This window comes from Syngnathus acus, chromosome 14, assembly GCF_901709675.1.
Source record: "Syngnathus acus chromosome 14, fSynAcu1.2, whole genome shotgun sequence".
Lineage (NCBI taxonomy): Eukaryota > Metazoa > Chordata > Actinopteri > Syngnathiformes > Syngnathidae > Syngnathus > Syngnathus acus.
The window spans coordinates 2,769,768-2,785,959 of record NC_051099.1 but is presented as its reverse complement, the minus strand read 5'-3'; the positions used below and the strand labels follow the sequence as shown (position 1 = coordinate 2,785,959).

Sequence of the window (16,192 nt, the reverse complement as noted above, 5' to 3'; positions counted from 1 at the left end):
TGGGTCTTAAACTGCCCTATTGTGAAATCTAAAAATGTATAATCAAAAATGAAATATGTTAAGGGTGCATACTTTGCACACACTGTATGCATATGCATGTGTTGTCTCCATATTTAAAATAGCATTTTTGTAATACGTGTGGTCCTATATGAAGTAGTAGTACTGCTTAAAAACCCTCCAGCATTGAAGTTGCCCATTTCTGATCTACATATAAAGTTTGGTGAAATCATGGTTTGCCATTAAGTAAACTTTCTAATAAACATATTACGTTTTTGAGCAAAGCTGCCAGTTAGCTTTAGTTATTAGCTAGCAAGATCCCCAACAAGGGATTAGTAACTCTTATCAGCCTGCTTTGACCTCAATAACAAGTCGAGGCAGCTCGGCCTGCACTAACAGCGGCTCTCGTGTAGTTACGCGCGTCTACCAACAGGGGGCGGTGATGTCCCGCAGCTCAGCTCAGCCCGCCCCACTCCGACTGTGCTACGGGCCCTCTCTTGTCAGCCTGTGCGCGGCGGCGACTTTCTCCCCTCTTCCCATATCTCAACCTTTTCCCTTCCTTGCCGCAAATGACCCCCCAACAGAATGTCTCAAAACACGCGAGTTTCGTCACGACGGTGGTGAACAAGCGCATCTGCGCCCCGTACGTGTACGCGCAGTTAATTCGCGTCGTCGTGTTTTTTCCACCCCCTAACAATAAGGTTCGAGTTTGTGGGAGGAGGAAGGTTGCCATTTTGCGATTTACGCCGCTTCCGCTATTCAATGTCGCGTGCGAATGCATTCAAGTGCATTCGCGTTAGTTGCAGGGATACATATTGTCAGTATTGCCCCGACGTTCAAACCCACGCGTGTTAACACTTTGTGGGCCTATTTGTTCGCTTGTCACCCCCCCACCTCCCCTCTCTCCCTCCACCGTCACCTCCCGTGAGAGTGGAGTGGAGGACTCCATTTTGAAGGGTGTGCGGCCACTGAACTCAAGTCCTCGTCGCTGGGAAGAAAAGGGAGACGATATGCAATATGGCTTCACGCGTGTTTTCGTCTTGAGTGTGAATCTTGATCTTTTGATGAAGATCAACATGACGGCTGGGTGGAAGTTCGGCGCGTGACGTCACCGCCGCCGACTGCTCGTGATTGACGGCTCGTTAAGGCGAGGTGGGCACATGTGGGAAGGTGCATTTTGTAGCCAGGAAATGGACGTTTGTGTCCGATAAAATCCACGTTTATGTTCGAAAGTTGTGTACCAAATAGAGTGGGGGCACATTTGTCTTGCAGGAGCATATATTAGAGGGGAGGTGTTGGAGCAAGAGGAGGAGGAGGAGGGTGGTGGAAGAAGAGGCGGAGGAGGGAGGGAGGGAGAGTGCTCCTCGGGATCCGGGCCTAGTAGTGCCGCCGCCGGGACTCTCCTGTCGCTCTCATCCGCTGTCAAAAATCCGAGAATTGCCTTATTTGGGGGCCACAATGGAGGCGGCGGGGCTCGCGCGGAAGCTGCTTGACATGGGAATGGTAAGAAACTCGTCCCGGATGTCGCGTTCGGCCGCGTTTCGCGTGATTTTTTTTTTTTTTTTACGTGCCTCTCTAACCACACTGATGCGCGCGCACGCATAGACACAAGTCGACCCAATCTGCGTGCGCGTGTGTGTGTTTCTGGCGTCGTCCTCTGTTGCATGTTTTGTTGTATTTTGACACCACACACTACAGATAGACACTGTCAAACGTGCATTTGCACACGCAGTGGCACGCGCACACGCACGATGAGGGCCATTTTAATGCATCCGTGAGTGTGTGTCCTCATGCAGCACATACACGCACACAAACACGCTCACATAATACATACAAACGCATGACATGATGGACCTCTCATCCCGTCATGGCTGCACCGGCCACAAACAAAACATGTCTCCCAAGATGTCACCCAGTCCAGTTGTCATTTGACACACAATGATGGCTTTTCTTGTCATCTTCACCTCAAGGCGAGGTTTCCCAAGCTGCGCACACCAAAGAGAAGACGACGATATGATAGGCAGTATTTTTCTACAGAATCGCGGTTTTCTGCTCAAATTAGTCTATTAAATTAGTTAATGTCATCTTTTTTTTTTTAATTTTAATTCACCATAACATTTTTTTTCAAGACACACGTTGAAACTCTAGAAGAAGACAGTCGTGTCAATTGTTAGATACCGACCTTATTTTAAGGCATCTGTTATTGTGGAGACTACCGATACCAACCACTGATGCTTAAGGCAAAAATAAATGACATTGACCTCCTGGCCAGTAGTTAGCGCCAGACCGCCGCAGATTAATACATTGGTGAATTATCATTTGCAACCAACCAGCTTTAATCTTACTGACCCCCATGTTGGGTATACCGATTAATTAAATAACTGATGTCATTGTTCCCGTTCCAGGGAGGAAGCTTGCCAGCATGAGTGGGCCACATGCAGGCCCAAGCCGGGAGTCCAGCCGCCCTATAAGCCCTGCTTGTGACGTCTCCCGCCATCCTCGATCCGACCACAGTAACGGCCCCCGCCCAAACATGTCCGCCGCCGCCTCCTCCCTGCAGCGCGCATCCCTCTACGGTTTTGCGCAAAGGGACCTCTCGCCCCCCTCATCCACCTACAGCCCCCTGAGGAGGCTGCAGCACCTCACCACCATGGTGAGCCAGCCCGACTTAGTTCTGCCCGCTCGCCCAGGTAAGAGCTGGGATTGGGGGTCGGATGAAAAGGAGTCGGAGCGGGACTCTTGGGTGGACAGGGATTACTACGACGGCAGTTTTGCAAAACAAGCCGAGGTCCAAAGCGGCGGCTCCAAAGACGAGCCGGCGGCCACCTGTAGCAGTCCCAGTGTGTCAGAAAGGAAGACGGACGGTTGTTTCTCATGCCCGGCAAGCCCGGCCTTCTCTCTCGATAGCAGCAGCCCCTTTGCAAATGGCCTCCTTCACTTTGAATCCTCCTTGTTCGAGGACGAGGACAACGACGACTGTGACAAAGAGCAGCGGGAGGCGACGTACCTCGCCGTCACAGACTCTCGGGATAAACACAAGACTCCAGAGAATGAGCTTCAGTCCGCCTCTGTGGATTCGCACTCGGCACCCAAGGATACAAATGTTTCATCGGCAAAAGTCATCACCCGGTCTCAGTCGTCGGGCTTTCGCCGAAGGTACTGGGATGTTTCCGACGACGACTGGGAGAGCGACACGGACCTCTTCCTGTTTGGCGACAGCCCCTCCAGGCATTTGATGGCAAGTGCTCTCCCCGTTACAAAGTACAGCAGGTCACAGTTGCAATCCTCCATCTTTTTTTTTTTTTTAATGGAGCACCATCTATCACTAATCTGCACTAAAGCTGTAGTAAATACTCAACTTTATCGACACAGCCTTTTGTATTAGTCGCAGTTTAGCTAATTAGATTGCCCCGATAGGTGGTGAAAAAAAAAATGAAAACACATTCCAGGTGCTTGTTGTTGTTGAGGAACTAGTATTAAGCATTATACTGAACATATAAATGTTTCATGGCTGTTTTGTTTTTGCATGGTCGACAGCAGAGCGACATGAAACGAAGCTCTGTACCACCCGTCAAGTTTCTAGAGGGCGAGGTCATTTGGGCTAAGTTCAACAGACGGCCATGGTGGCCGTGCGAGGTGATTGTTGACCCCGCGAAGGGAGTCTATCACAGGGTGAAAGGTGGGCCAGTAAAGTTTCTTGACTGTAGACTCGTGTCTTGTCGTTTGGATGCTGACTGATCATTGTGACTTTTTAAAGAGCCCAGTGATCGGCCGTGTCGGCTCTACTACATCAGGACTTTTGGGGAACCAGAGGAGCAAGCCTGGGTGGAAGATAAATCAACTCATATTTTTCACGGAGGCTTTCAGTTCGAGCAGCTTGCGCAGTTGCGTCGGAAGGCCAAGCAAAGGGGGCAGAAATACACGGTAATGTTTTTCTGTGTGTCTGAATAATTGCTGTAGGCAACAATCCAATCTGGATCGTCACTGATTCTGTCTTTCCACAGATCGCTAAACGCTACGAGGCATCTTGGAAATTCAGTGTGGCTGAAGCCGAACGTATTCTCCAGCAAAGACCCAACATAGACTCTTTAACCATGGACAATTCCTCAATGGTGACCAAGTCCCGTCCATCTATTTCACTTTCTGGCCCCGCGGCAATCTCCAACCTTCTGGAAGATTCGCACACAATCAATGGATCATCTTCCCAGGTATCATCCCCAGTAGAAAATAACAAAGGCACTTTAAAGAAGTCTTCTGACAAGCGGGAAGACTTTAACTCCTCAAATAAGCAGTCGAAAAAGATCCGACATAATAGCACCAACCAATCAGATAAGGATGTAGAGTGCCCTTATTCGGACCTTGACTCGGTCCCTAAGATTTTGTGTCCTAAAGCACTTGAACGTCAAACTACATCGACTCATTCACCTGCTAATGTCGCCAAGGAGGAAAAAAAACAACCAGAGATGCAAAGTGGTCTGTGGTTCACTAAATCAGGCAAAGACAGGCGACCTAAAACTGTTAGTCCGGATCGGTCAGATCCTACACTCTTCAGCAATCTGCTCAGTAAGAAAAAGATCTCCGCTGTTAATAAAAACATCATGGCTCAAGAGGATTCCGCCTCCCTCTCTGGGCAAGATGAACAGGCTGGATTGGTAACTAGCGAAACAAAGCTTGTGTCTGAGCACTTGTGGCAGTTGGACTCTAAAAATACCATTGTAGCTAACAAACCTTCCAAAGGTACTGTTGAGCTGTTGTCGCAACACCAGCAGTCGACAGATTTTTCGGATCCTCTTGGATTGTCACAATTGCAAGAGTCCGTGGTCTTTTCTGAACCTTGCGGATCTTCGCAAAATCGGCAGTCTGAGGGTCGTTTTGACCCTCAAGAATTGAAAGATGTTTCGGACTCTCGGGTTTTGGCACAAAAACAAGAGTCGGTATTGTCTTCTGACCCTCGAGGGGTGTCACAAAAGCAGAAATCTGTGGATTCCTCTTACTCTAAAGGTCGATCACAAAACCACGAGTCTAGGAATTGTTCTGACACTCGAGGGTCTAGTCAAAAGAATAAAGCTTCATCAGACTCTCGGGGATTGCCCCAAAAGCATAAGTCAGTGGATTCCTCTGACCCCGGAAGAACATCACAAAACCATAAATCTGTGGCTTCTTCTGACCATCAAGAATTGCCCCAAAAGCAGGAATCGGTGGAATCACTTCAACGTTTATCCAAAAAACAGAAGACAGTGAATTGTTTTGGCCCAGAAGGATTGTCACAAAAGGAGTCCAAGGATTCTTCTGACTCTCAAATATTCCCACGAAAGCAGAGGTCAGTGGATTATTCAGACTCTCCAAAATCAACCAACAAGTTTGTCGACGCTTCTGATCAACTGTCGCAGAAGCAGAAATCCGTCGATTCTTCTGATACTCAACGAAAAAAACGGGAATCCATGGATTCTTCTGACCTTCCAGGATCATCACAAAAACAGAAAACTGCAGATTCTTTGTGCCCTCAAAAATCGTTACAAAAGTCTTTTTATCCTGGATCATTGTCACAAAAGGAGAAAACAGTGACTTCTTCAAACCTTCAAAAATCACCGCAAAAGCAAAAATGTGTGGATTCTTCTGACCGTCAAGGACTAAAGCACGAGCCTAGGAATTCTTCTAAATCTCGAGGATCGGCTCAAAAGCAGAAGTCAGTTGATTATTTTGGCCCAGAAAGAGTGTCAAAAAAGAGGTCAAGGGATTCTTTGAATCACCACCAAACATGGTCACAAAAGTCCAAGGATTGTTTTGACCCTCAAGGATCTCAAAAGCAGAACTCAGTCAGTGATTTTGGACCTCAAGCATTGTCAAAAATGGGGTCAAAGGATTCTTTTCCTCACCAAACTGAGTCCAGGGATTTGTCAGACACTCAAGGCTCATCAAAAAAGCAGAAATTTCTTGAGTTGTCTGACCATCGAGGAGCGTCCCAAAAGCAGAAGTCGGTGGATTCTTTTGGTCTGAAAAGATTGTCACATAAGGAGGAGTTCAGAGAATCTTCGAACCTCCAAATAGTGTCACCAAAGTGGAAGGCAATGGATTCTTCCAGCCCTCAAAGATCATCACAAACACTGGAGTCCCGCCACTTTTCTGACCTTCATGGATCATCGCAAAAGCCGAAGTCACTGCTTTCTCACTCTCGAGGATCGCCCCAGAAGAAACCTCACACCCAAGAATCATCACAAAAGCAGAAATCCCTACACACTTCAGACCTTCAAAAGTCATCCCAAAAGCAGAAGTCAATGAATTCTTCTCAACCTCAAGGATCATCCCAAAAGCAGAAATCAGTGAATTCTTCTCAACCTCAAGGATCATCCCAAAATCAGAAGTTAGTCGATTCTTCAGATGCCCATAGATCGTCACAGAAGCAGCAGTCAGTGGCTTCTTCTGACCCTCAAGCTTCACCACAAAAGCAGAATTCCAGAGATTCGCTTGATCATCGAGGATCGTCACATAAGACAAAGTCCACGGCTGCTTGTGACTCTCGTGAAGTGTCAAAAAAGCACGAGTCCTTGGGTTCTTCTGACCGGAGACAATTGTCGCAAAAGCAGGAGTTGAACTATTTTTCTGATACTCGAGTTTTGTCCCCCAAGCTGAAATCAGTGGATTCCTCGAAACCTCGAGGATCATCACAAAGGCAGGAGTCCAGGAACTCTTCTGACACTCAGGTTTTGGCACAAAAGCTGAAGGCAGTGAGTTTTTCTGATCCTCGTGGGTCACCACAGAAGCAGATATCCAAGGATTCTTCTGACCCTTGTAGATCATCGCATAAGAAGAAATCAATAGATTTGTTTGAGCCTGAAAAATCACCCCATAAGAAGAAGTTGGTGGATTTTTCCGACTTTGGGGTATCGTCAAAAAAGCTGGAGTACCGGCATTTCTCCAACCCCCAAGCATCGTCAAAAAAGCAGAGTTGTAAGTATTCTTCTGATCCTCCAGGTTTGTCTCACAAGCTGAAGTCAGCCGATTCATCTCAAAAACAGGACTCCAAGGTTTCCTCTGACCCGCGTGGAACATCACATAAGCAGAAATCACCGCATCCATCTGAGGTCCAAAGATCGTCGCACAAGCAGTCATTGGATTCTTCCGACCCTCGAGTATCGTCCCAAAAACTGCAAAACCGGAATTCCTCTGATCCCCAGGGATCCTCACAAGCGTCTGTGGATTCTCCTAGGTCCTCTGAGAAGTCTGCTTCTTTAAAGGGTGGACAACTGATCCCGAATTCTAAACACAAAAGTCCGAGGCCTTCAAGTAGCACACCTGTTAAAAGTATCAGCAAGCGACCCGGTGTAACGTTCAACAGTCAAAGTGATCCATGTCAAAAGAGCGGCAGTCAAAAAATTGCTCTTTATCAGACAGAAGAAAGGGAAGTCAATACCAAGACTGATGTATCAACAGACCTTCACGATGCTCTGATTGCCCAATGTAAACTACCATTTGTTAAATTGATGCGCCGAGACACGAATATTCAGAATTACTTGAAGTCTCAAAGTACTCCGAGCCAAAACGACCAAACTGGATGTCCAGAGACAAATGAACCCCAAAGAACAACAGTTGCTCACCCCTCTTCTAAGTCAGACAAGATGGACCGAGCAGCAAGTATCTTTCAAAATAGTGCGGACAATAACATTTCCCAAAACAGTGAAGACAAAAGTGTGTCTGGAAATCCCAATGGCAAAAGTCTTTTGGGCAATACCAAAGATAAAAGTGTTTCTGGAAATCGCCAAGACAAAAGCGTGTACAGAAATAGCGAAGACAAAAATGTTTCTAGAAATGGTGAGGACAAAAGGCTTTCCGGGAAAAATGAAGCTGTGTCCGGGTATAGTGAAGAAAACCCTTTTCCGGAATTTTCCAGAATCAGTGAAGACAAAAATGTTTTGAGAAAAACCGAGGGCAAAACTTTGTCTATAAATGGTGATCATAAAGTCGGTGAAGACAAGCATATTTTCAGAAAAAATGATGATGGCCAAAGTTTTTCTACTCATAGTGGACACAAACTTGTTTTGGGTAAAAATGTGTGTCAAAGTACTCAAGACAAGAGTGTGTCTGGAAATAGGGAAGACAAAATAGTTTTCCGAATTGCTGAAGACCAGCACGTTTTCAGACGAAATGAAGACAAAAATATTTGTGGAAGTGAAGACAAAGATATGTCCAGAATGACTGATTCCAAAACTGAAGACATAAGTGTTTCTAGATGCACTGAAGACAAATATGTATTTACAAATACTGAAGACAAATGTGAGAAGACAATTGTTTCCAGAAATGGTGTGTCCAGAAAAGATGCTGACTGTTCAGAATCGGAGATGACGGAGACAGAAGCAAAGTGTGCTCCAATTTCTTGCGATCTTTCACAAGGTTCTCAGCAACCTTGTGTGGTGCACATCACAACCCCTGTGCCCTCTCAACATGATCAGAATTCCGAATCTGGGAAAGTGCCCCTAGAACCATCATCGCCCAAGACCAATTGTCTTACATCGAAGCCCATCACTGATAAATTGCCAGTTCTTCCGCCCGCCCATCTTCCAGCCAGCAACCGACTGATGTCGAGAGCACTGAAAACCATGAAGGTCCTGCAAAAGCTGAAGCATGGTAAAGCCAAAAGGAAGGCTGCTCAAAAAGAACTGTTGCGTCATAGCAAAAACCACAACAACCGTTCTCAGGACCCAGAAAACAATTTCGACCTGAGCACTAAAGTCAAACCGGCAGAGTCCCAACATTGTGACTCTGATCAGGACACCGTGTCCAGTTGTAAAAGCCCTCCCTCGATCTATTCCAATTCCACTGAAGTCAAGAGCGAAGAGGAAGTGCTTTCAGTGTCTTCAACCCCACCGATGGACTTCATCCCCCTCACCTCCAATGTAAAGACAAAGGAGGCGAACCAAAGCACCTCTTTGTCACCGCCATTTTCTTTTATGAATGCTTTGAAAAACACTAAGGAGGTCTCCTTCCAATCCTTGACCGACGAGGCCAACGGCAAAGCCCTCGCCTTCAAACCGGACATGAACTACAAGTTCAGCACTTTTCTTATGATGATGAAAGACATGCATGACACTCGAGAGCGCGACGGGGCCCCCTTAGAACTGGAGATTGGACCGCCAAGTGCCCATGTCAAGAAAGAACCCTCGGTGATGCCTGGGACGGCTCCACTGGCAGGACAACAACAACCCATCGTGAATGACGATCCAGATTTTCGCCCATACGTGGACACAAGTAGAAGGGGGCCTTATAAGAGAAGGAGCAGCTCCACTTGGATGAAGAGTAAAGCTGACCGCAAAGTGCCTAGTTGGCCTGCCCGGTCTGGACCCGGCTACCCAGGCGTGGGATCCTTGCTGGGGATCGACATTTCCTCTGTACTAGATTACTCGTCGAAGGTCCGGTCCCTGTTGGATGTCCAGGCCTGCCACTGGGAGGGCCAGCCCGGCAACGATGGAGGATTGTTGAGGTGGGGCGGAGACTTTGAACAGATGAATGACTTTGTCTCCAACTGCACCAAAGCCAAGACCAGCCTGGCCCGTAACACCCGAGAAGGCCATGACGATTTATCAGGTAAGGAATGATTTTCAAGATTAATTTTTGTATGAAGTATTGATGCTCTCTACAATGCCTTTCCAACGATGCTACACTTCTCAGATGTTGACTCAATTCTGAGTTGATAGCATATTATTGGTTATGCACGTGAAATTGAGGGTAAAAACAAAAAGGGGATGTGTACGCATCCCTGTGGTACTCCTTTGGTCATTGTAAATATTTTTTTTTTATGCTCTCTACATTGCTCAATTCTGTGTATTGCAGTACACATTTAAGAAATGCAGTATTGAAACATTTTGACATCTTTTAGCCAATAAACGAGTGCGGAAACCAAGCAAGAGGCTCCTCGAATGGACTGAAGAGTACGAGCAGATCTTTTCCTCCAAGAAGAAATCTAAAAAGCCTCTTCCAACAATTTCAATGGTAAGTTAAGAAGGAAAAAAAAAGACCATTTTGATTCTGTGTGATCAAAGTTCCAATCTGGCGTTCCCCTTAGGACAACCAAGCACTTTCATCTCAAGCACCTGTAGTGGACAAGAACGCGCTGGAGCCTCCATCCTTGAACGCACTTCCTGAAATGCAGACGCCGCCTCCGGAGGAAATCACCCTCACCACGGAACTCCAAATCCCCAGCGCCCAAAACGCATCCCCGCAGGAAGCGCCGGCGCTTTCCATCGACACCTTGACCCCGCCTCCCGAGACCGACGCCGAACCGCCACCAATGGAAGACCTCGCCAGAGACGACCGTGAGATGACGATAACCTCTGCTGGCTCCGGTTGTCGTCCGTCAAACATTCTTGTGACGTTTTCCTTTCAGGCAAGCTGCAAAAGAAGCGGAAGAGGAAACCAACTCCCAAGATCCTGGAATATTGTCTCGAAGCCGAGGCCTCGGCCAGCCCGAAGAAGAAGGTACTGGCCTCCGTGCACTTAAAATGGCTGCTACATCAAGTGCAGTTAATCAGATCCGATACATGAGGAGCTCCCAAATTCTGCTTATTATTATTATTATAAAATCAAAGCTGAGCATAATAGTTTTTGCAAAGATTTAGATTTGATGGTTTTTTTTGCAGCTCAAAATTGTGAAGAGCAACTCGAACGATGCTCCTGAAACAGGTCAGTGAAGATCATTTGCACTCCTTCGGATTTTAGCAAGCCCTTCCAATTACATTTCAGTTGAAAAGCTATGAAAAGAAAATGCAGCTTAACCTCACTCACGCTTATTCAGATCCTGATCCTCCCGCTCTAAAACCGATGAGCCCGGTAGTTTCCGCGTCACTGGCGACGGCAACCCACCTGACTCCAGCCAGCCCCCCAGCGCTGGCACCGGCGCTGTCCGAACAGGCGGACGGGACGCTTTCAGACTTTCCTCAAGCGGACGACGGGTTGAAGTACACGACGGAGTCGGAGGTATAGCAAATGAATTCATCCGGTCAAAGAATTCTTGGATGCGTGTCTTCATTCTTTTATTTCAATTTTTCTCTCCAGGGTGAAGCCTCCATGTTGGACCAGAGCTTCTCCTCCACCCGAGACGAGTCGTGTGGCGACGTGCTCGGACTAGGCCGGAGGATCATCGGTGACCGAGGTGGCCCGGCCTCTTTGAAGGAGAACGTGTGTCAGGTGACCTCACATTCGGCGCCCGACCTTTTGTAGTTTTGGCTTCTTTTTTCTCTAAAGGCAACTTGTGCATTGTCAGGTGTGTGAGAAGACGGGCGAGCTGCTGCTCTGCGAGGGGCAATGCTGCGGCGCTTTTCACCTGGCCTGCATCTCATTGGCCGAGGCCCCCAAGGGGAAGTTTGTGTGCCCGGAATGCAAGTCAGGTAAGAACATTTTTTTTTTTCCTTCTTGAGAAAGGCTAACGCAAACAGTGTCTCCTCATCACGTAGGTGTTCACACTTGCTTCGTGTGTAAGAAGCGAAGCGAGGACGTGCGGCGCTGTATGATCCCCGTGTGCGGCAAGTTCTACCACGGCGAGTGCATCGCCGCCTACGCGCCCACTGCACCCGTCAGTCGCGGCTTCCGCTGTTCCATCCACGCCTGCCTCGCCTGCTTCATCGCCAACCCCGGCAGTCCCTCCGTCTCCAAAGGTGAGTCGCTGCCGGCCCGCTTAGCTTCACGCCCACCCTTCTCTGCTGGCTTCACGCCCGTCACTGCTGCCAGGTCGTCTGGTGCGCTGCGTACGCTGCCCGGTGGCTTACCACGCCAACGACATGTGCATGGCGGCCGGCTGCGTGGTCCTCTCCAGCAACAGCATCATCTGTCCTAACCACTTCACGCCGCGGCGCGGTGTCAAGAACCACGAGCACGTGAACGTCAGCTGGTGTTTCGTTTGCACCGAAGGTAACGCTCGGCGGGCCAAAACCAAAAATATTCTTCTTTTGTACAGCTGCAACATCCAGAGACGTTACAGCCAAAACAAAAACATTGTTATAATATCGTCCTGCAGGGGGCAGTCTGCTGTGCTGCGAGTCGTGCCCGGCGGCCTTCCACCGAGAGTGTCTGAACATGGAGATGCCCAAAGGCAGCTGGTACTGCAACGATTGCAAGGCCGGCAAGAAACCTCGCTACCAGGACATTCTGTGGGTCAAGGTGGGACGCTACAGGTCAGTAACACACGACAGAGGAAAGAAAACCACCAGTAGAGCAAATGTGTTTGATTGGTTGCTCTCTGCGCCAAGATGGTGGCCCGCCGAGGTCAGCCACCCCAAAAGCATCCCGGAGAACATCCAGCGCATGAGGCACGACGTGGGCGAGTTCCCCGTCCACTTCTTCGGCTCCAACGACTACCTGTGGACCTACCAGGCACGCGTCTTTCCCTACATGGACGTGGACGCCAACAGCAGAGAGAAGATGGGCAAAGGCGTGGACAACACTTACAAGAAAGGTCAGGAAACGCCGCCCGCCACGTCTGGACAAATTGTGACATTTGCGCTCCCTCGGCAGCTCTGGAGGAGGCGGCCGTACGCTTTCGTGAGCTTCAGGCCGAGAAGGAGCTTCGGCAGCTTCAAGAGGACAGAAAGAACGACAGGAAGCCGCCGCCGTACAAACACATCAAGGTCAGACAACAGAAAACATTTCCGGTCAACTTTTCGGAATGATGCCTTCAGCAAAACCAGAGTTGAGTCCTACCGTATGACATTCAACTTGGATTTACTCGAAGACCCGTCTTGACTCCGCCTCCCGCAGGTGAACCGGCCAATAGGGAAGGTCCAAATCGTCACGGCCGACCTGTCCGAGATCCCCCGCTGCAACTGCAAGGCGACGGACGAGAACCCGTGCGGCGGAGACTCGGAGTGCATCAACCGCATGCTGCTCTACGAATGTCACCCGCAGGTGCCGCCCCAAAAAAAAAAAAAAAAAACTTGTTCCGTTCCATTCGCTTCTATGTCTAAGAAATAAAATCACGCCCGCAGGTTTGCCCGGCCGGCGAGCGCTGCCTCAACCAGACATTCAGCAGGCGTCAGTACAGCCAGGTGGAGATTTTCAGGACGCTGTCTCGAGGTTGGGGCCTCCGCTGCGTACATGACATCAAGAAGGTAGAACAAGCTCCTCCCACCTGGCTTCTTCAATCCGGTCGCTTGAGGCTTTCCTCACGTTTGCCGCCAGGGCCAGTTCGTGAGCGAGTACGTCGGCGAGGTGATCGACGAGGAGGAGTGCCGGAACAGGATCAGACACGCCCAGGAGCACGACATCTGTAACTTCTACATGCTAACTCTGGACAAGGTACGTGCAGGCGCAAATACAAAGCTAGCAATGGTGCTCACGATGGATTTGGGACTAGGATCGTATCATCGACGCCGGTCCGAAAGGGAACGAGGCTCGCTTCATGAACCACTGCTGCCAGCCTAACTGCGAAACGCAGAAGTGGACGGTGAGCGGCGACACGCGCGTCGGACTGTTCGCCCTGGTGGACATCCCGGCTGGTAGGCTCCTCCACAAAAACAATCATAAGAAAAAAAATGAACAGATTCTCACCGAATGTTGTCGTGCTCAGGCACCGAACTCACCTTCAACTACAACCTGGAGTGTTTGGGCAACGGCAAGACGGTGTGCAAGTGCGGCGCGCCCAACTGCAGCGGCTTCCTCGGCGTGAGGCCCAAGGTCAGCCTCCTTCTCTCTTTTTTATTTTTTTTTTAGCTCGGCTGCAGTTATGGAATTGGCTGTTTTCCAACAGAACAACCCGCCGTCGGACGACAAAGGCCGCAAGATGAAGCGGCGCGGCCACGGCAGAAGGAAGAAGAAGGTGGTGGTGACCAAAGAGCGCGAGGACGAGTGTTTCAGCTGCGGTGACGGCGGCCAGATGGTCTCCTGCAAGAAGCCCGGCTGCCCCAAGGTCTACCACGCCGACTGCCTCAACCTCACCAGGAGGCCCGCCGGTCAGTGTTCGCACAACGGCTCATCCCTGACTTCCCCCTTCCATAAAATTGGAATATTGCAGGTGTCAAAATGATTGATTTTTTTTTTTTTTGCTCTTCTTGCCAGGCCGCTGGGAGTGCCCGCGTCACCAGTGCGACATCTGCGGCAAGGAGGCACTGTCCTTCTGCGAGGCGTGTCCCAGCTCTTTCTGCGAGCAGCACCGCGAGGGCCTGCTCTTCATCTCCAAGCTGGACGGAAAGCTTGCCTGCACCGAGCACGATCCGTGCGGGCCCCACCCGCTGGAGCCGGGCGAGATCCGCGAGTACGACCAGACCTTGACGTCAGGCTTGGGCATGGCTGTCATCACGCCGCCGTCATCGTCCACCGTGCCGCGCGTCCGAGCCGCCGGCGCGCCCCCCACCGGGCTCCGGGACGTCAGCCGGGACTCCTTTCCCGCCTTTTCCATACCGATGCCCATTACCATTCCCGTCTCGGCGCCGGCCGCCTCGCCTCCTGCGGGCGGCGGCTTTGACCTCCCGCAGTACTCGCCCATCTCCTCCTACGAGGAGGACGAGGAGGAGACGCCGGAAGAAGAAAACGAGGAGGACGAGGAGGAGGCTCTGGAATATCTTGAGATCAGAGATGATGAGGAGAAGGAAGAGGAGGAGTGACGCAGCGGTTTGTTACTACCCAATCGTAGCGTGTCGTTTATTCTGTTACAGGAAGCACTTGCGACGCAAGCTCGGACCCTTTGCACACATTTGCGACAACTGTAAAAAAAAAAAATAATAATAATAACAAATGTTTCATTGGCACGGTGTTGCACCATGACCTCATTTCCAGCGTTCGCCAGCCATTCACCTCAGGAGACTCAATATGAGAGCTGTCGTCTGCCTTTTACACACCTAACAATTGGCCAATTGATCCAGGGGCGCCGCTAGGGGGTGGCCAGGGGTGTCTCTGGCCACCACACAGTCTCACCCACATAAGCCGCTGTTGTGCGCTCCACCAGCAACCTGGTGGGAGACCTTCCTTCGTCAGGGAATCATTTTTATCCATCAGACCGTTTTATTTATTTATTTGAAGTGTAAAGGTTTTTGAGCCAGCTTTCATTTTGATTCTCACGCTTCCTAATCCCACTTGAGCAGAAGTCAGCCTCTGTTGGACTGTTCTTTCCCGTTTCACTGGACACTTGTTGCGTCCTTAGACGCTGTCAGCAGGCGGACATTTTGGACCTTTGGACCAATCAAGGGAGTGACGCAACGCGCCTTTGACGGCGCTTCATCCAAATGTGAAGGTGACCAATCACAAAACATCACGGGCCGGATCTTGACATAGCACTCGAGTCCGAAAGACATTTCTCAGAATGTGAGGGGGCAAATGCGAGATGGGCAAAAGTATTGGGACACGACCCTTAATCAATTAAAGGTTCAGTGGTTGAACTTAGTTCTGTTTACTTTTAATAGTGCTTGTCCTCATTTGCAGTTTACCCCAAAAAAATGAAGTGGGGTCCAACCGGGATCGGTCAAGGTTCCCTTTCACATTGATGTTTTAAGAACCTTTTGCTCTCCCCTGAACAAGAAACGTTGGATAATTACGTACTTCCAATTTTTCTTTTTTTACGTCGTGTGTCCCGATACTTTTGTCCAGATATTTCCACTATGATGCATTTATGGAGGGCAAAAAAAAAAAAAACCTGGTCTTAACACTGAAACACCAGAGAGATGGCACTAAGTTGCAGTGTGTATGCCGTAGTCATTTATTTATATTACTGTAATTGTGACGCACAACTGCCACCGTGTTGCTTCTGTGTGCGAGCGTGTGTATCGTCCTCAAGACTAAATTAAGTATTATGTGTGTGTGTGTGTGTGTGCGAGAGCGGTCTGCCTAAAAGTGTCTTCTCCCTGGAGCTATTTTGAAGAAATGGATCGGGCGCCCCTTTACTAACATCTCGTTCCAGTCAGTTCCGTCTTGCCGTCATCCATACGCAAAATATACAGTAAATATATAAATATATATATAGAGAGAGAAAGAGAGATGTTGTGAAATAAGCACTTTGTACTGGCCTCATTTTTTTTCTGCTCCATCATGAAGCCAAAATAAAAAGTAGAACTGCAAGTGGCAAATTTCCATTTGAATAATGTGTTACCACGTTTCTGTTGTGCATTTGATGTGTGAAGCGACGATCGTGAAAAGAAATTCACATTTAAGCTCGCCACCATATTGTGTCCCCCCCCCCCGCTTATTATTTTACAATTAAAAATCTTTTCAAACTTAAAAT

General features: G+C 49.0%; 1 protein-coding gene across 2 annotated transcripts; it reads left to right on the top strand.

Annotated features, from left to right (window-relative positions):
- The first annotated feature begins 930 nt into the window (after positions 1-930).
- Positions 931-16,094, top strand: nsd1b (nuclear receptor binding SET domain protein 1b). 2 transcript variants are annotated; one of them, XM_037269084.1, is made up of 25 exons: positions 931-1,149; positions 1,270-1,500; positions 2,403-3,235; positions 3,535-3,676; positions 3,755-3,921; positions 4,002-9,576; positions 9,869-9,981; positions 10,055-10,304; positions 10,376-10,467; positions 10,629-10,671; positions 10,784-10,965; positions 11,044-11,175; positions 11,252-11,375; positions 11,442-11,642; positions 11,716-11,895; positions 12,002-12,158; positions 12,234-12,439; positions 12,499-12,611; positions 12,742-12,888; positions 12,969-13,091; positions 13,162-13,278; positions 13,337-13,478; positions 13,550-13,656; positions 13,730-13,931; positions 14,038-16,094. In XM_037269084.1, the coding sequence occupies exons 3-25, from the start codon at positions 2,420-2,422 to the stop codon at positions 14,580-14,582; spliced, it is 9,876 nt and encodes a 3,291-aa protein (XP_037124979.1). In that variant the 5' UTR covers positions 931-1,149; positions 1,270-1,500; positions 2,403-2,419; the 3' UTR covers positions 14,583-16,094. The 2 variants fall into 2 exon arrangements, with proteins under 2 accessions (XP_037124979.1, XP_037124980.1); XM_037269085.1 differs by having other exon boundaries at positions 931-1,500; positions 3,538-3,676.
- The last annotated feature ends 98 nt before the right edge of the window (positions 16,095-16,192 follow it).

Coding starts and splice junctions, on each gene's coding strand:
- nsd1b (XM_037269084.1), top strand. CDS start 2,420: ATGAGTGGGCCACATGCAGGCCCAAGCCGGGAGTCCAGCCGCCCTATA. Junction 9,577..9,868: donor AGGCCATGACGATTTATCAG/GTAAGGAATGAT, acceptor GACATCTTTTAG/CCAATAAACGAGTGCGGAAA. Junction 13,279..13,336: donor ACATGCTAACTCTGGACAAG/GTACGTGCAGGC, acceptor ATTTGGGACTAG/GATCGTATCATCGACGCCGG.